This window comes from Ictidomys tridecemlineatus, chromosome 1 (assembly GCF_052094955.1).
Source record: "Ictidomys tridecemlineatus isolate mIctTri1 chromosome 1, mIctTri1.hap1, whole genome shotgun sequence".
Classification (NCBI taxonomy): Eukaryota; Metazoa; Chordata; class Mammalia; order Rodentia; family Sciuridae; genus Ictidomys; species Ictidomys tridecemlineatus.
Window position 1 is genome coordinate 254180808 of NC_135477.1, and position 20524 is coordinate 254201331.

General features: G+C 42.8%; 1 protein-coding gene across 12 annotated transcripts in view; it reads left to right on the plus strand.

Moving 5' to 3' along the window:
- Window positions 1–20524, plus strand: part of Ctnnd2 (catenin delta 2) — an 849641-nt gene that overhangs the window by 635860 nt on the left and 193257 nt on the right. For all 12 annotated transcript variants that reach the window (XM_078018082.1, XM_078018095.1, XM_078018091.1 and 9 more), the window contains one exon: window positions 4488–4701. In XM_078018082.1, coding sequence (XP_077874208.1) covers window positions 4488–4701 — 214 coding nt within the window. The remainder of the gene's footprint in view (window positions 1–4487; window positions 4702–20524) is intronic.

Here is a 20524-nt window from a genome sequence, read left to right on the forward strand (position 1 = left end):
TGAAAAGCCCTTTCCATCCATTCTCTAAGCCTGTCAGCTTCAGGAAGGTAGCAGATATGGGATTTGTGCAATTCAGATTGCACCAAAGCTATCCTATCCGTTATGAATTTGAACATTGGTTGTTTTAATTCAATCATTTATACTAACATAAATAAATCTAAATCATGCAGGTAGTCTTAGAAGAAACACAACAATATATACCATTACACACCTAACAAAATGTCCAGAATCTAAGCACTGACATCGCCAAATGCTGGTGAGGAATATGGAGCAACAGGAACTCTCACTGTGAAAAATGGCATAGGCACTTTGGAAGAACTGAATATACTCTCAGTATATAATTCAGTAATTATACTCTGAAATTTACCCATAGGAATAAAAGCTTAGAACCATCACACAGAAGGTTATATATATATATATATATATATATATATATATATATATATATATATATATATAGTTGTCAGAGGACCTTTATTTATTTATATGTGATGCTGAGGATCAAACCCAGTGCCTCACACATGGTAGGCAAGCACTCTATCACTGAGCCACAACTCCAGCTCTCACACATAGGTTTATAGCAGCTTTATACATAATTGCTCAAACTTAAAAGCAACCAAGATGGTCTTTATTAAATGAATGGTCACATTGTAGTATATCCATAAAATGGAATTCTATTCAGCATTAGAAAGAAATGAGCTAGCAAGCCATGGAAAGACACGAAGGAACCTTAAATGGATACTACTAAGAAAAAGAAAGCAGTCCAAAAGGCTGTGTACTATATAGTTCCAACTGAAGCCTATAGAGATGGTTAAAAATATCAGTAGTTGCCAGGGTTTGGGGTGAGAAGGGGGAAGAGAATAGACAGAAGGCAGAGGACTTATGGGGCAGGGAAACCATTCTATCCACTACTGCAGTGGGGGTACATGCCATTTTACATTTGTCAAGACCTGTGGAATGCACAACACCAGCCCTATTGTAACTTTGGACTATGAAGCATTTACAGGTTGAGTGACAGCAGTAAGTCAATTAAGTGAATCCCCTGTAACCAAAGGACTCTAGAGTAGAGAATGTTGGTGGTTGGGGGGGGGGGGTCATACCTGTGTGTAGGCAAGGAGCACAGAATGCCGAGCTTTCAGCTCAATTCTGCTGTGAACCCAAAACTGCATTAAAGCATTAAATGCATTGGAAAAGCATTAAAACCCATTGGAAAAAGAGTTTTAAAATGTGAAAGAAAAAGGAGGAGAAGGACAGGTAACGAATACATGACAACCAACTACACCATTCTTCCACTCATTTGGTACTTATTCACTTGCTGCATTCTGTCTTACATTTCTTTCTTACTTTCTTCTAGTGCATTTTATTCTGTTGTTAAAGGTAAAGGTTACATATTAGCTAACTTGATTGACTTTATTTTAGTTATATTAAACCCAGACTTTTTTGAGATTTGAGAATTCGGCATGAAGATGGTTGAGGAAATGAGGTGAGAGGGTCAACTCATCAGCAGTGACAGGGCTCAGCCTGCTGGATGTAGAGCCCTCATGGGGGAGAAAAGTCAGGAAAAGATTGCTGGACATGGAGTAGGAGAGGATGTAAAGGTCCCACTTCTAAAGAAGAGCATCCCCTGGTAGAGTTTCAAAAAGTTATTCTTTATGAATGTTTAGAATAGGTTTGTTTGGAGACTTTAAAGGGTTCTTGAAGAAGAATGAGGAAGAAAGATCTAGAAGAAAGAGCAGCGGAGAAGGGACGAGGACAGCCCAGGTCCTCCAGAGCAGACCAGGAGAAGATGTCCCCGGCAGGGCTTCCCCTCCGTTCCTGCTGGAAGTGGGGGAGGGGCACGAGGAAGCAAAGACCTGACTCCCCATTTCACCTGTGGGAATATTTAAACATTGATTCCAACTAACTTTGGCTTTAGAAAACTGAAATGGGAGTCTCAGATTCCAAGACAACATTCGACCTCATGAAAGCCAAAGCTTTTATATAGATGACTTGGTGACCCCAAACAGGAGCGAAAGGAAAGTGCTATGGTCTTATCTGTGTTTCTCTAAATAGGTTCCAATAGAATTTGAGTATGTGCAATTAATTAGGGTCATACTGAAAATATTGTGATCTCATTATATTATTAAGAATTCATCTTATTCATTCTGAATTCATTTACCCTCTTAATGAGTTTGGATAATATTTTAGTTGCTTAATTTATTGAGTCACATGAATGGGAAATGTCATAAATTAGAATATTAATTATGATATTCAGAATAACTAAAATACGTAGGTATGGATGAAATTTGTTTTGTTTTCTGATTTACTGTATGCCATCTGTCTTTAATATATAACTGACAGGTTGACTGTATAAATAGGTTTGTTATCTTTTTAATGGCTTTATCATTATTTAAATATTAAACCAAGAGAATTTTAAGGTAAAGCACACAACTTCAATACACACACATAGAAAAAAAAAGGATATTCACAGTTTAACCTTTCCATACAGATGCAGTATCCCTTCTAAGGGCTTAATAGAGTAGAGGTGGATGTAATCCAGATGTGTTTTCAGGACACACTTCTAGTTTGCATCACACAAGGAGCAATACAAACTCATCTTCCTGGGGTGGATGCGAAGCGAGTACAACTGGGCAGAACTCTCAGTTGGGCAAAGTTGTTTCTGGCTGCTTTTCCTCAGCTTGACTTGGTATCCCCGGAGCTGTCATCTGCAGGTGCCATGCAGACAGCCTGGGAGGAGGGTACCCCGCTCAGCACCGTGGTCTTGAGTCCTTCCTCTGTCTGCCCTGGTGCTTCTCCCACAGTGGGGGTGTCATACTTGAAGTACTGTACATAAAGTTTCCAAAATGAAAACTTTTATGGCCCATGAGTTCTGTGAGGGTTTTTTCTTTCCTGCTCTCACTTGTGGCTGAATGAAAATCATTCATATAGGAATGGGTGGCCCATGGGTGGTCCCACCATAGGTGTGAGGCCTGCCCTCATTTTGTTTGTAAATAGGTAGCAATTGCTGCTGGGCCCTCCAGGTCACATTCTTGGCTCTTCACAAAAGGGTGTGTTCACCCTTTTGAAGAGGTTATTGCTTAATCTTAAAAAGCACTATTTAAGTAAATTTGAGGAATACTAAGGTAGCTAGTAACATAGTAACTGACTAGCCTCATTCATCTATTCAGCAAACGTCTAATGGCATCTGCTATGTTCTTGGCCATGCATTTGTGGTAGGAATAAGAATACATCAGTGAACCAAACAAGGAGATTGGCCCTCCCAGAACATGCCTTCAAACAGGACACAGCTGATAACAATAAATGTAATAAATTAGGTGAGCCTGTCGAGGGCTCTGAAGAACACAGTTTCCAATGAAGGTTAAACCAGGATGCTGTGGCAGAGGGTGGGTGTGGTTCAGATTGTAGTTTTAAGCAATGTGGTTAGAGGAACTTCATAGAGAAGGTAGCATCTGCATAACACCAAGAGAGGGGGGAGGAGTTGGCCATGGGTCCTGGCATATCAGTGAGATGGATGGGTTTTCTGTAATAAAAAAGTTAAGCAGAGAAGATACCAATGCTCTGTCCCTGGGAAACATTGAAGTTTAAAGAAAGCAAAGGAGAAGGATGTTACAAAATGAATTCTTGTATTTTCCCATGTTAAATGCAGAGGTGTTCAGACACAGCTTCACCCCTGGCAACTGTGAAATAGTCTGCATGTTAACTAGCCACTTTGTTTTGCTTCCAGTTTAAATTTTAAAAGAGGTCCCAACATCAAAGGGCAGTAAGGAAAGCAGGCATTTTGCGAACACATTGCAAAGGTTGTTTCACATTTACTTGTAAAAGATTAAAATTGTCTCTGGGTAAAAAGGACAGGAAAATTTAATGCAGCTTTTGTTGTTGTTGTTTTTAATCAAATACCTAAGTGCAACTACTTAGCTCAACATGTTCTGTCTCTCATTGTGAGTGACATTCTCATCTTCCCAGATCTTCTGAGATAAATAAAACTCCTTGTGCCAAGGATTCCAGTTTCTCATTTAGCTCCTGGTTCCTTTGAATCATTTGGAGTGTTTCCCTATTAAAGAGCATAATTTTAGCATTTCCTGCATCAATCCTGCAGCCTTGTAAGACAGTGGTTAAATTTAATAAGCCTAAGGAATGGGGACCATTCTCCTGCCTTTTGCTCCTCCATCTGCTTCATGCCGTGAATGTGTGGCATATTTTTAGAGAGAAATGTCTGAGACACCCATTCTAAAGTGAAAATCACCTTTCCAAAATTCTATAGCTTGAAAGAAATACATTTAAATTTTTATTGGTAGGATATTAAAGCAAGTACAGGCAATAAAATCAGGGAACACTTAATGGCTTTCTTTTCCCTTTGCATGTCTTAATTCAGTTCAGTGCAATTAATTGTAGCAGATTCTTCATATAAAAAAAAAATAACCATGTTTTGCTTTAGGTAGTGAAACCGTGCTCACTGAGGTGAAAAGTCGTGTCCTCTGCTCTTTCAGATAAGGAGACAAGGGGGCATACAGCTCCTGGTGGACCTGCTGGATCACCGGATGACCGAAGTCCACCGCAGTGCCTGCGGCGCCCTGAGGAACTTGGTGTATGGAAAGGCCAACGATGATAACAAAATCGCTCTGAAAAACTGCGGTGGCATCCCGGCACTGGTGAGGTTACTCCGCAAGACTACGGACCTGGAGATCCGGGAGCTGGTCACAGGTTAGCCTCGCTACTCAGTCATTACACTGGATCTCAAGACAGATTCTCCATTACCCAGCCCATATATTAAGAGTGCAAAGCCAATGTTGTGGTTCTGGGCTTCTCAGAGTGCTCATAACAGGGGCCATCTCAGTTTGTGTTTTCAGATGAGCCAACACGTGAATAATGTAGTAGCCATTGCCCCACACCTGGATTGATCGTGTTAAATCAGTAGAAGCCAGTAAATGTAGCCCTCCCTAAAGTTCTGTGGTCATATTTCAGCCCTCATCAGTTGATTTATAAGCAGTGGAGCATCTTACAATACCACAGGCCATCATTTGAATTACATGAAGAATAACTGATAGAAGGACAGGGCTCCTGAGTTATTGGTAATAAGTGTGCAGTCTGGTTTATAGGCTGGTTAATAGTAGAGAGCTTATCATACTTATTAGCACTTTATTTATCGAGTTATGTATTTATGCCTATTCAAAGTCCCAAGGTTATATGACTACACATTAAGGAGTTTTTCAAACGTTGACATGAAAGAAAGCCTCCCGAGATGGTAGAAATGTGGGTTTTATAAACCAGGTACTCATAGCCTCTTGAGGGCTTAATGAAAATACACAGACATTCAGCATGCACCTTTATCAGAATATGTGTTAACATAGCAAACCTTGGCTATTAGCAATCCTCCCCTGCTTTTTAAGTGTGAGATTTACCTGCTGGAATGCTAGTGACATAGGTGGCCCCTGTGTGGGATCCACATTGCCTAATGCTTCCTCTTCTTAACTGTGCTCACTGCCGTTCTAGGTGATGTTTGGTTTCCGCTTCATCCGCATATCCCTAGAAGCAAGTATTTGGCAAATGGACTTTAAAAGTTTTGACAGTCCAAAAAGATCTTCTAATCCTCTGTAATCCCTCACTCACCTTCTGTCTCCACTCTAAATAATTTCCTCATATCTGTGCTGATGAAACAGCTGCAAATTTGTTTATTAAAAAAAATATACTACTCAACCCAGAGAATCATAAATATGTATTCAGTCTCGGGTAAAGACTGCCAGCTTCAATATATTTTCTTGAATTTTCATTCTTTAAGATGATCATCACATCTCTTTCTCACTTTTTAGCTGAATTAGAACCAAATTAGTTTTTTTTTTCTTTTTTCTATTTTCTTTCCGTAAGTAGAAAATTGTCTTTGTGGGGGAAAAGAATCATTGTTATGGGTTGTAGTGCTGTAAAAAATCGTGTTTCACACTAAAGTAACCTGGGTCAGGAGATGCAAGAGTACCACCGTGCACACCTCGTGATGTCCGGGATGGTTTTGAGGTGTGCTGTTCCACTGGAAACACTCCCTGTCACTGCGGCCATGAACACCGGTCCCTCTTTGCATGGGTTGTATTGAAGCTGGAGATCGCTGTGGAGAAAGGAAGGACTCAGTGCGTGTGGTGAAGCACGCTGCCTCTGTGCTGAGCCCTTCCCCCGTGTGCATGAAGCCTCGAGTGCTGAGGTCCGGAAGAAGGCCTTCCACGGACCCACCCCTGGGGCATGTTGCATGCTTTGAAAAAAAAATTGGATCTAACAAAATCTGGGATTGCTCCTATACAAAACCACCGCACCCCCATCACTACCACCAGAGCTAATCTCATTGCCAAAGAAACCGTCACAGGTGAAAACTTGGCATGATTGATGGATTGATGGCTTAAAAGAAAAAAGTTTGCTCCTTGTCACATGACACACCTCAGAACAGAATGTCCTGTGCCACTGCTGTCACTTGGGGTGGCTATAAAGGAACAGAGGACAGCTACATCACTGCTTTCATGACTGCTTCTGACAGATCCTAGAGGTCACCCATTTTCGACCAGGGCAACATGAAAAATATCTACGTGAGCCCCATTTGAAAACCTCAAAGGAAGATAACCTCAAAGGCAAACAGACCTCTCCCAAATGCCAGGAAGTTTCTGGTGTCGGGAGCAGGCAGGCACTTGATATTCAGAGAGGGGACTTCCACCTCTTATTCTCCTTCTTCTGAGAAGAACAAAGGTTGGTCCCATGGTCATGTCATGACCCATTGTTATTTCATCAGCATGTGCTGGTGACCAAGGCTGTCTCCACCGCACCTCCTAGAAGAAATACTGTCCACGGTGACAGCCAGACTGACGGAGAGTGACAGTGGTGGCTCCTTCAGCAGGTGTCTCTGCCTTTCCAGAGGCTGGGTGTTACTGTGCTCAGCTGAACTTCAGGCAGGAATTTGTTTCTCAAAGACAAACATGTTGTCACAACATTTTGACAAGCTGCAGTTCATCGTATCTGGAGTTTCATGGATGTTGTTGAAAATGGTGACTACCGTGGCCTGGCCGCGCCTCCAGTGCAGGAGACAGGAAGAGAAGCCCTGAGGACCTTCCAGTGCAGAAGGACCACAGCGTTCCAAGGATGCCTGGGAACCTGCAGGACCCTGCTGACATCGACGTCAACGTCACATCAGTGTGCAAGTCTAGCGGAAGCTGGACCCACTGCTGAAGCAAAAGGCAAACAAGGCAAATGGCCTCACCACAGAGAGCCTGCAGGGTCAGTTTCATCCTCAGCTGCAGCTCATGGCCATCTGCAAATGGGCTATGAAGTGGGATCCTGCTCATTTCTGCAGAGCTTTGAGAACCAGATATTTTATTCCAGAAAACCTGGTTTAACATCCAGGTCTTCAAAGCCTGTGTTTCTTTTCTCCTTCAGTTTCTTTGCAGTCCTTCTCCTCCAGACTCGTGTCTCTGGCCAAGTGTGCTGGACTCTGTAGCATGGTAAGCCTTCCTGTGTGGGTACAGGCACCCCATCGTTCCTAAGTTATTCATTTCTCGAATGATCTTGGAGATCTGCAGGCTTCAGGTGCTATTGAAGGGGCACTGGTGCTTAGGTCAGCACCCGCTGCTGTGATTGGACGCTGCTGTGAATGGTCAGCACATGTGCCTTGCTGGCTGCTGACGTGCAGAGACATCCCTGACAACCATGTCTACGTTTAGAGTTACCAGATGAGCAGCAAAGGAGGACACAGCTGTGAAGGGTGGAGTACAGTGTAAGAGGAGAGACAGAGACTCAGCCATCTTTTTTAGTCTCAAGGAGCAGCCACAAATCCTTTTGAGAATTAGATTACATATCCATGTTAGTCATCTTTCTGTGACCAAGATACTTGAAAAGAACAACTTAGAGGAGAGAAAAAGTTTAGGTTGGCTCATAGTTTCAGAGGCTCAGTCCACTGTTGGCCATTTCCATTGCTTTGGGTCTGTGAGGCAGAACCTTGAGGCAGAGGAACATCCCTTACCTCATAGCAGCAAGGAAGCATACAGTGAGCAAGTGAGGCACCAGGGACAAGGTAAAAACCCCCAAGGCACACCTGCCACTGACCTATTCCTCCAGCCACACCCTGCTGCCTGTGGATATTACCTGGGACAGTAGTCCTTCCCAATTATTAATGCATCAACTGTATCCACTCACTGATGAGGTTACAGCTCTCAGAATCTGATCATTTCACCTCTCATCATGGCCACCTTGTCTCCCGACCTTTGGGGTGACACCTCAGAGCATTCTGGCCCTGGCCCCCTAAAGCTCGTGCCATCTCACAGTGCAAAATCCACTCAGTCCATTTACAAGAATCCCCAGAAGCTTAAACGTTTGAGCAACATCTGAAAGACCAAGTCCAAAGCCTCCTCTGAGACTTAAGGCCAACTCTTGGCTCTGAGCCCCTGTCAAGATCAAAAGAAACTTAACACTTAACGTATAAACAATATAAATAAACGTTTCCATTCATAAAAGGGGAAAATAGGGGGAAATAAAGAAAGCATAGGAGCAAAGCAAAACTGAAGTCTAGCCAGGCAACAAGTCCTGTCTGTCCACGTTGGGCATCTGGGGCATATGCTGGCAAGCTGTGATCCGAGAGGGTTGGGCAGCTCCATCTTTGAGCCTTGCCAGTCGCAGCTCACATGGTCTTTCTCTTATGCTGGCTCTATCAGCGGCCAGCACCTCAGCAAATGTTCCTCATTCCTGGCATCTCTTAATCTGGGGGTCTTCATCCCAACTTCAGCTTCACATTTTTTAGCCTCACATGTCACAGTGATGCCTGCTTGCAGGGACTCTGGCCCTGCCACACTTCACCTGACTCACCAAGCCTTCCTTTGAAATCTCAATGGAAAGTTCTGGGCCCCCCTAACTCTGGCATTCTGCATTCCTGCAGAACCAGCCCACATGAACGATGCCAATGTCTGCTGCCAGTCCAGTAATAACGGTACCACTCCAGACCACAGCTGCAGCGGCCTCTGATAGACTGGGCAGCTGAGCATGGTGAAATGCACCCTGGGGGAACAACTTCCTAGGCACCCCTGTGTAGATAGGGTTCCCCCTGGTCTCTGGAACAAGTTTTTCTTCTACACCCTCCAGTCTTCAATAGGCCTCAACTTGCTGATTCCTGAGATGCCCTCAGAGCATTTTTTCTGTTTTCGTTATGCAAAGTACTTAGCTTCTCTTTAGTGGTGTCAAATGTTTCAATAATCACACTTTATTTGGCCTCAATTTTACATGCACTTCTTTTTTTCTTAATATTTTTAGTTATATGTGGATACAGTGTCCTTATTTTGTTTATTTACTTTTATGTGGTGTTGAGGATCAAACCCAGTGCCTCACATGTGAGAGGCAAGAGCCCTACGGCTGAGTCACACCCCAGCCACCACATGCACTTCTTATCTGTTCAAACTGGGAGTTTTTCACATCTTATCTCTCTGCTTTTTGCTCTTAATTCTCACAATACACTTGGCTAAAAGCTTTCAGCAATATCAAAGTCACTGCCTGAATGCCGAGCTGCCTTAAAATTTCCTCTGCCCAATTCATTAATCCATCACTTTTTAAGTTCAGCTGTGCAGAAAGTCTCAGTACATGGACAAAATGTAGAAAAGTTCTTGGCCAGAATGTAATTGGTCTCCAGGCCAATTCCCAAGTAGATCCTTGTTAGCCTCAGAAACATGAGCACAGTCTTAATGCTTGCTTTCCTATTGTCATTCTGATCATCTGAGCTCTCCCCAGAATCACCCATTAAACTCTATGTACAGCCTCCATTCCCAAACTTTTCCAAACTTCTCCCACAAACCAGTTTCAATTGCTTTTGAACTACACGGTCAGGTGTTGGCAAACCAAGGATCCCACATCTCAATACCAACTTCTGTGTTACCTTTCCATTCCTGTGACTAAAATATACTTGATATAACACTTTAGAGGAGGAAAAGTTCATTTTGGCTCTTGGTGTTCAGAGGTTCGGTCCATGGGTATCTGATTTGATCATGGCATCATGATTATCGTGAACATCTTGGCAGAAGGGTGGGATGGAGAAAAACTGTAGAGCATATGGCAGCCAGAAAGCAGGGATCCAGCAAGTGAGGTTCCAGAGATAAAATATAAACCCCAAAGGCATGCCTCTACACCCTACAGTTGATACCAGGTACAGTAGTCCTTTCAAATTATTAATCCACCAATGGATTAATCCGCTGATTAGGTAACAACTCTCATAATCTAATAATTTCATTTCATCACTGCTGCATTTTCTCCTGAGCTTATATCTCATATTCTAACCATAGTAAGCTCCAAGCATGAATTAAACAAAACAGTGACTTAAGTGTAACAACTCTACCTTTTGCTTCCTTTGCAATTCTTCATCAGACTTGGTAGAAAAAAACATTACAGAGGGATGGAGAGCAACATCCTCCTTTGAAGTACTCCCTAGAATATTTGTAAGGAAAGATGTGTTTCATATGAATACAAAATTTAAAATGCCATGGGGTTTAGTGATCAATTTTTAGACAGTCTTTTTTATAAACTAATTTTGAGATGAGACTTAGCTGTATATCTAGAAGTACGGTATGAAGAATGCCAAATTACAAATAACTGAAGAATTAAAGAAATTATGTTGCAAAGCTTTAAATTATTTATTGAATATTTCTTGGAAAAGTGAACAATAATAAAATGCTAAACTGAGTTATTTATACGTATTTAAATTCAATGCATAAACATGCATGCTGAATAAGACATCTTGCCTCTACCTGTTAGGCCTTGAAACAAATAATTTTCTTCCTGTGCAATAATTACTATGAGGTGACAATCACAACTTTACTTAAATCCAGTTGAAGCTATTTTGTGCCTCCATTACTCAAAACCCTCCTAAGCAATAAACTGTGATGAGAAAGGCTGCTTGTCTTTGGGCTTGACTAATATGATTTTTCTCTCTCTACATAAGGAAATATCCAACCTATATTTTGAAATGATCAACTAATGATTTCAGAATGCTTTACAAGTCATAATAAAAGGTTTTATTAAACCACAAAACTTGATAAGTTTTATTTTGTTTGAAAGCCAGTAGCCTTGAGAGCTTTACTTCCCCAAGAGTAAGTGTAGTGCCGTGTCTGCCTCCCACACCTGAGTCTCTCTCCTCCTGATTAAGGGCCCTGGCCACCAACCCAACTCATGCCATTTTCACCATCCTTGCTTCCCTCTTGTCTCCACAGGTCTCCTCCCAGAACCACTGTTCCAGGGGAGCACCCAGCCCCTGGATCCGGTGCTGCTCCCCCTCTTGCTTTACTCTCCAAGTTCCTAAAAAGGGGTGCTCAGGAGATGAAATTCAGAAAATGTCACTTAAACTCACACATGATTGATACATGCCAGATATGGAGTTTTAGATAGAAAAATTATTCTTCCCCAAAACATTTTCTATAATTTAATTTTATCCTTGATATTCTAAAACTCACTGCTGACATCTGATGAGACATCTGAGGGGTGTGTGTTTTTAAAAACTCACCGGCATAGAATCACCAAAACCGTTCTTTTTTTAATTTGGTGTTTGTCTAAAACATACCCTTGTTTTAAATATCTAAGGGGTAACTCCAAGGAGGACCTTCCTCTCCTCTACCTCCTGTAGTTTAGAAGATTGTTCTTTAAGAAAAAAAAAAAATGATCATTTCTCTGTCTCCCTTTTCTTTTCCTCTCTTTCTGGAATTAGAAGGCATATTGTAAATCTCATGGATTATTCCTCCTCCTTATCTCCTTGTATGCTTTGGAGCCCTTTGTCTTTTTATCACATAATTTCTGAGTGATTTATCTCATATGTAACATTTATTTCCAGCCTTTATTTTCCCAAATCTATGAAACCTCTTTTTGGTGAGGGCAGGGGCACAGGAGGATATCCTGTTTCTTTTTTAATTCTAAGAAAGAACCTCTTGTGTTGTGTGTTTTCTTAATAGCCTCTATTTTCGGTTTATGAATATAAATTACCAATGCACTCTTTGAAGCTATTATTTAGAACTATAGTTGGTTGGTTGGTTGTTCTCAGCAACAGGAATGAGCTCACTGTTGTCTAGCATCCGTTTTTCTGTTTCTTATGAGGGCCTTCCTCATTGATTGTGAGGGCATACCGTAAATGCAGGGTGATTCTTGGATTTTCTACTTATTTTTAAGACAGGAAGAAAATGGGATTTGTCTGAGCTCTGTGCACATTGGTGAAGCCCATTTACTGTGAAGTGAGGCTTTACCTCGGGGGGAGCAGGGTCTGGGGTGCAGACTTAATTAGTAGAACTTCTGTCCAAGACTCAGATATCCATGGTAGCTTTTTATTTCTCCCCAATGTGGGACCAACTTCTTTTGAAACGTTTCTGTGTTGTTAGTCTTGCTTATTCGTCTGGCCTGAGAGGAGGGGTCAGGACTTTTCCGGCTGCTGAGCATTCTTCTTTGCACTTCAACAGGAGAAGAGAACAAGAGGCTGTTTATTTCTAGACCCTCCGTAGCCTCCTTCTTTCTGTACCCCATCTTCTCTGAGTGTGACTCTTTCCTAGAGTCTCGCTGGATGGTCAGCCTCTACGCTGCGGTGCCCCCTCTGTGTTCATTTAGGCTGGACTGGCTTCCCTGTCATCCCCACCAGTCAGCTCACCTCCGTCTGTGGGCCTCTTGCAGGAATGTGGTGAAATTTCTTATCTCTGAATTACATCTTCCTTTCTTTGACTTATTCCACTGTATCCCTAATAAATAACATCTCCTGCCCTGCATGTGTTCTGAACAGAGTGCCATATAAAACAAAGCATAAAAATTACTAAATATTCTCTCCTCTTGCTGATGGAAACCATCTCAGAGCAGTACTTTAGGCCTGTAAGCCAAGGGAGCTTGCTGGTTCAAGAGAAGCTGGGTGGAACACCCTTCATGGAAGGGCCATGGAACCGGGAGAAGCCTTTCCCCATGAACATGGCGTGGACTGTCTTCTTACCCTCTCTTCTGTATCACCCAGAGGCATGGCTGCTTTCTCCCAAGCAGAAGCTAAACAGTTTACCAAAACAGCCCTTCCATCTTCTGGGGGACTTGAGCCAGGTAGTTACCTGGAATTCATAAGAATCACTGAATTGGGTCAGAAGAGCAAACTATGTAAGTCAATTGCAGGGTGGCTATTTTCACGGGATTTAAAATTAAATTCCAGTTTTATTTTGTATCCAGAATAATAACCAGCCATGTGGTCCAACCTAGCACATCAGTGGTGCGGCAGTAAGGTGTTGCTTAATCTCACATCTCACGAAGACTGAAAATGAAGAGAGACATTCCAGGAACAGAATGGCAGCACTGTGGAGATGCCCTGAATTTTAATATCAACCCTACCAAATATCAAATTCCCAAGGAGAAATTAAAAATCAAAGTTTTAAATCCCCTTTCATGTTGAAGTCCAAAAACATTAAAGTTCAAAGGAATTAAAGTTGAAAAATCAATATCACTTGCCATTATGTGTTCAAATTCAAAGTCCACAATTCTGAAGTTAACTAAATGTAAAAGCCATCCTCTCCAACTTTTCTATTCTGCGCCATCTCAACCAGTAGGTTTCTCATCCCTCTGTTGGGTGCGTTCCTTCAGAGGTCCGGGCCAGGGCTGCCTCCAATTGGACCTGTAACAAATCACCACAAAAGCAGCAGCTTAAAACAAGACACATCTTTGACCTTGCAGATCTGGGAAGTCAGAAGCCTGGCACAGGTCTTTCTGGGCTAAAATCAAGGTACCATCAGGGCCTTGTTCCTTTCTGGATTCTTAAATAGCTTTCTATAACTGTGACAAAATACCTGAGATAAATAACTTAGAATGAGGAGAGATTAATTTTGGCTCAGAGTTTCAGAGATGACAGTTCTTGGACAATTGATTGCATTGCTTTTAGGCCAGTGATGTGGAGTAGGTGGCAGAGGGAAAGTGCTGACTCATGGAGGTCAGAAGCAGAAGGAAAGAAAGGGCAGAGTCTCTGTTTTCCCTTCAAGGGCATGCCCACAGTGACGTCTCAGGAGGCCCTATCTCCTAAAGCTCCCATCTCAATAGCCGCACAGGTGGAACTCATGCCTCAACACATGCCCTTAGGGACACTCCAGATATATACCATAGCATGATGGCTCTGGGGACAGTCTGTTGCCTTGCATTTTCAGAAACTGCCCATATTCCCTTTTTTGGGGACCCCTTTCTTTTCTCTTCAAAGCCAGCAACACTGCATCTCTGATGATTCTTTTGCAGCATATTTTCTTCTGATCACTGTGGGGTGATGAATGGGACCCATCGGGTTAGGCCAGGACACTCTTCAGGATAACCTCGGTAACTTGATGCCACCTGCAAAATGCCTGTTGTCCTCGACAGAGAGCATAGTCTTGGGTACTGAGGATTGGGATGTGGGCATCTTGGAAGAACTAGAATTCAGCTGGCCACAATGTCTGGAGGAAGATGAGGAAACAGACTTTCCTTCAATTTAGTCAGTCACGTGATGCCAACTGGGTAGTACCTGACTCCAAAGGACCATAATCCATGAATTTAAACTAAATCAAGAGAAATTTTTCAGGTGATGGTTGATTTGGGTATTAAGCATTTACCAGCTGAAAAGAGAATTATCTATGCATGTCTCTAAAAAATGATGGTGGTTAACAAATGCAGATGCTGCCACAGTTGCCATCATGCAGCAGTTATATGCTGACAGTGGTAACAACTCTCATCCCTTGTCCCAGGTCTGTTGGCCCTGGTTTGACTATGGAGGCAGAAGCACTTTGAAAGATATGAAAGGAGATTTATTGTCTAGATGTGGAAGGCTTTGCCTCTGTGCCTGGTGACGAGTCTGAGGATGACATTGGTCAGCAGGCACAAGTAGGGAAGAAGAGTTGAATGCAGAGCATGGGGGAGGGGGGTGAGGACCGTCTGGCTGCACACGGAAAGCAGCACCTCTCCTGGGCCTGTCTGTCTGCATTTCAGCCACTTGAGTGATGCACAGAAGCTGTGGCCCTTTTCCTGAGGGCTCTGCAGGAGCCTGGACCTGGGAAGCTGGAAGAGGAGGTGAGGTGCAGGCTGGAGGAGGGTGTGGGGTCTGCCTGCTGCCCCACCCAGAAGGCAGAGAGCAGAGCGGGGATGCACACAGCAGCACCTGCTCCCCCTGCCTCCACAGAATTGGTTGGATTCCTGTCCTCACAAAGGCTGCAGAATCAGCCTCAACAGACTAGAGGGTGGACACTGCTCCTGATGCTGCCCCAGTGTGTGCAACTAGTCACCTCCTGTGCTCCCTGATCCTTGGCACCCATCAGCTTTCTCCTGCTCCAGGTCCTGGGACCCACGTCTCTCTAGACCCTTTTTACTCATGTACTGGGGCCTTCTGTGATTCATTTCCCTCTGCTCATCCCCTGCATCTCTTGGGAAGGCTTAGTGGAGTTTCTAACTGTTGAACCTGCCGCTTAGGATGGCTCTTTGCTTCCAAGTGTGTGTGGGGATAGCAGTGTTGGCTGGGATGGAGTTCTGCCTGCCTTCTACTTTTTCCAAAAGTGTTGTGCTAAATGCACTGTGCTTTTCGAATATTCCTCCAGGTTCTGGAGCAGAGATGGAAGCTAATTTTTCTGTAAAGACACAGAAATTACTTGAGCTTGTAAGCTGTAGGGTCTGTTTTATCTACTGAGCTCTACCTACCCTGGATGGAAGCAGGCATAGAGAATACACAAATGAGTGGCTGTGGCTATGCATCAATTAAACGTTATCTCTAGAGGCAGATGGTGGGCTTTTAGGCCATAATGTACAGAACCCTCCATCACACCTTTCCTCCCACAACCAAGTTGTGATAAAATGACGAGGAGGACACACAGTCAACTTTTTGCTGCTGAGGATCATGATGTAGGGCTGTTAAGGAAGCAGGTTTGCTCATACAGTCCCTGTAATTAGGCAGACTTCTCCATCATAATGGGCAGCAGTTGGGCCAGGTGGCCTCCCTCCTCCTCTGCTAGCTCCCGGGTCACATTATATGGAGACCAGGGGAACCAAACTTCCCTGTGACCACTCATTCACAAGAAGGAAGAAGGGCAAAGCTGGCCCAAGGAAGGCAAGCCCACTGATGACTTGGATAAGTCTCCACTTCTCAGGAGAAGAGCAGATGAAGGATTGGGAGTGGCCAGTGCTACATTATTTGTGCTCCATTCACAGGAAGGAAACATCCGACCTGGGGAAGAATCGTTCCCACTAGCACATTGCTGTCCATTCCAGGGATGCCTGAGTGGCAGAGGATTAAGTGTTTGTCCTGCATCGGCCACTTGACCACAGGTCATCTCCTAACCAGCTTGGTAGCTCACACATTCTTTGTACGGTTTTTGCCTGTTCTTATCCCTCATCTTTTTAGCTATTTTAAAGCTATTTATCTATAGGAGCTAGTCCAGTTACGTCTGCAGAGGAAGGGCAAAAACTCACAGTCCTCAGCATTACTCTGATTCCTGATTCTCTCCCCAACCAGATCAAGTCTAATCAAATTAGAAAATCCACATCATTTAATTTCCTGCTCACCCCACCCTCAGTCCAAGAGGTAGAAGCAGCTCTGTATGCTGTGAATCTCATTCATTCATTTGTTAAGCAATTTGCTGAGTGCTTGCTCTACAGAAATGAGGTTAAGAAGCTTGGGATACAAGGAGTGAAGAGTCGGCACCTGCTAGCCACAGGTCAGCCTTCCCTAGGTTTTGGCTTCCTTCTTAATGGTCTAGATCATGGTGCCTGCTTTTCAGGAAGCCTGATAGAGAAAGAGAGAAAAAAGGATCACAGCTGAGAGGTGTTTCTGAACTATATCAAGAGTCTAAGTGGAATTTCATAATCCATTAACAGAACCATTTCAGAAGGTTTCAGTCTTGATACTCGGATGCAGCCATTTGTGTTGTGGTGGACGAGACAGGTAATAAACCCAGACCAATAAATCAGTAGTTTTAGGGAGTGCAAGAATCTCTGAAGAAAAATAAAGCAGGCTGAGGAGATTTAAAGGGTAGATTTACTTAGAATGAAGCTCTGCTTGAAGAAATAGAAAGCACATCTCATGCCCTGTTGGACTAGAGGGGAGTTTCTGTCTCCCACACATGAAGTCTGGAGGTGAGTGCTTCAGGGTAGCAATGGAGCTCAGCACCATTGAGTCTTCAGGAACCCAGACCCCTTCCAGCCACTTCCTTAGGGAACGACTCAGTGATAGAAGACCAAGATGGTGGCACCTACACTCAGTGAGCAGGAGTTTGGTAGAAAGTATTTTTAAAAGAGTTACAGGTTAAGCAACTTTATCTGCGGTAAGATGAACCTGCTGACATTTATGGCCAGATAAGTCAATTTTATACACCTTCTTTATTAACTGAGTCACAAGGCATGGCATGGGGATGCTCTAAGAACCTATATGTTCCGTTATTTCCTGTGGTTGCACTCTTATTGCTTCCCAGTGCGCCTACGCTGAGAAGTACAGCATTCTCTGATCTCTTGTATAACAAGAGGGAGTAAACAAACATTCCTGAATGCCAGTCCTTGCAATCATTGTCCTCTGTGCTTTTGTGTCTGCTATTGCCCTAAATATTCCAGATGGTCCCTGAGATCAGATTTAAAAACCTTGCTCAAAGTCACAGCTGATCTGTGAAACATTCTCTCCTTCTGAAACCTGTCTGCTTTATGTCCATGGTCACCCAGTATTCCTAATCAAAAGAGATCCTTGGGACACAGGATGAGTGGGCAGGGAGCAGATTTGAATCCCATATCTCTGTGACAATATTCTGGGATGCTACACATTTAACAAGACCCTGTGGTGGTGGTTATGATCATGAATGATTGTGAAACACCACTTTCTACTCTCATATATCCTCAGTTATGGTGAGAGCAGACTGGTGGAGACTTGGAAGGCACAGATGTGTTTCAGGAGATGCCAAAACAAGTTGGTGCTAATAGTAACCAAATTACCCAGTGAGAATGTTTAGCCCATTTATCATTAGAATGAATTTGAGGTTACCCTTACATTCAAACATTCTTTTTTTTTTTAATTTTTATTGTTGGTTGTTCAAAACCTTACATAGTTCTTGATATATCATATTTCACATTTTGATTCAAGTGGATTATGAACTCCCATTTTTACCCCGTATACAGATTGCAGAATCACATCGGTTACACATCCACTGATTTACATGTTGCCATACTAGTGTCTGTTGTATTCTGCTGCCTTTCCTATCCTCTACTATCCTCCCTCCCCTCCCCTCCCCCCCCTTCTTTTCTCTCTACCCCATCTACTGTAATTCATTTCTCCCCCCTGTTATTTTTCCCTTTCCCCTCACTTCCTCTTGTATGTAATTTTGCATAACCGTGAGGGTCTCCTTCCATTTCCATGCAATTTCCCTTCTCTCTCCCTTTCCCTCCCACCTCTCATCCCTGTTTAATGTTAATCTTCTTCTCATGCTCTTCGTCCCTACTCTGTTCTTAGTTACTCTCCTTATATCAAAGAAGACATTTGGCATTTGTTTTTTAGGGATTGTCTAGCTTCACTTAGCATAATCTGCTCTAATGCCATCCATTTCCCTGGAAATTCTATGATTTTGTCATTTTTTAATGCAGAGTAATACTCTATTGTGTATAAATGCCACATTTTTTTTAATCCATTCGTCTATTGAAGGGCATTTAGGTTGGTTCCACAGTCTTGCTATTGTGAATTGTGCTGCTATGAACATCGATGTAGCAGTGTTCCTGTAGTATGCTCTTTTTAGGTCTTTAGGGAATAGACCGAGAAGGGGAATAGCTGGGTCCCAGCTTTCCAAGAAATCTCCATACTGCTTTCCAAATTGGCCGCACCAATTTGCAGTCCCACCAGCAATGTACAAGTGTACCCTTTTCCCCACATCTTCGCCAGCACTTCTTGTTGTTTAACTTCATAATGGCTGCCAATCTTAACTGGAGTGAGATGGTATCTTAGGGTGGTTTTGATTTGCATTTCTCAAACTGCTAGAGATGGTGAGCATTTTTTCATGTACTTGTTGATTGATCGTATGTTCTCCTCTGAGAAGTGTCTGTTCAGGTCCTTGGCCCATTTATTGATTGGGTTATTTGTTTTCTTATTGTTTAATTTTTTGAGTTCTTTGTATACTCTGGATATTAGGACTCTATCTGAAGTGTGAGGAGTAAAGATTTGTTCCCAGGATGTAGGCTCCCTATTTACCTCTCTTATTGTTTCTTTTGCTGAGAAAAAAAAACTTTTTAGTTTGAGTAAGTCCCATTTGTTGATTCTAGTTATTAACTCTTGTGCTATGGGTGTCCTATTGAGGAATTTGGAGCTCGACCCCACAGTATATAGATCGTAGCCAACTTTTTCTTCTATCAGATGCCGTGTCTCTGATTTGATATCAAGCTCCTTGATCCATTTTGAGTTAACTTTTGTGCATGGCGAGAGAAAGGGATTCAGTTTCATTTTGTTGCATATGGATTTTCAGTTTTCCCAGCACCATTTGTTGAAGATGCTATCCTTCCTCCATTGCACGCTTTTAGCCCCTTTATCAAATATAAGATAGTTGTAACTTTGTGGATTGGTTTCTGTGTCCTCTATTCTGTACCATTGGTCCACCCGCCTGTTTTGGTACCAGTACCATGCTGATTTTGTTACTATTGCTCTGTAGTATAGTTTGAAGTCTGGTATCACTATACCGCCTGATTCACACTTCCTGCTTAGAGTTATTTTTGCTATTCTTGAGTGAAAGAGAAAACAGTGAAATAACTTCTAGTGAAGATGACAGAAATTGCCCGTAACAGTGGTGACCAACTTCTACTGAGTACAGTGATCCAGAGTGGGGCTTGCAGTTACTATGTCCTCGACTTCCCTGCAACGCTTCTTGGTCTTTAATAAGACATGTCATGTGATCATCATCTATTCTACATCCCATCTGAGGTTGCTCTCATTATTCACATCCATGATCATTAGTGCTGGTGTCCTGAGAGGTACCCGTCCCCATCTACCCTCCTGTTTGAGAGCAGCCAAAATTTTATACAAGTTAAAATGAAAGTATTGACAGGAGCTTTCTGTTCTTTGTTTATTTGCCAGAATTGAAATGTGTGGTGCCTTCTTGCTTGTCAGGCCTGACAATGCTTAACTGATTTGTGGCTCTACTTTGTGACTCACGAGTTACAAGTTAATTAGAAACACTTTTCTCTAATTATATTTGAGAGTTTGCTCTATTTGCTCTACAATTATCACAAAAATTACATTAACTAGTGTTAACGAACACAGCATAGAATATCCACTGAAGGAGAGAAACAAATTACACAATGTCTACATCCCTTGCCCAACACCTGGTTTCCTCTCCAACAGATGTTTTTATTTGTTATTCCCAATAACGCATCCAGAATAAACTTCCTTCCTGGATGTGCCTTAGAAGATCTGGCAGAGAAGCTATGGTTTGTACAGATAGTGGGCTGCTGTCTTCACTGATGGTGCATTGGCCACCACAACAGCCAGGTACTGCCAACCACATGCCTTCCCAGTGGAATGTCCAGAAGAGGAATCTCTGTGAGCGCTTTCTTA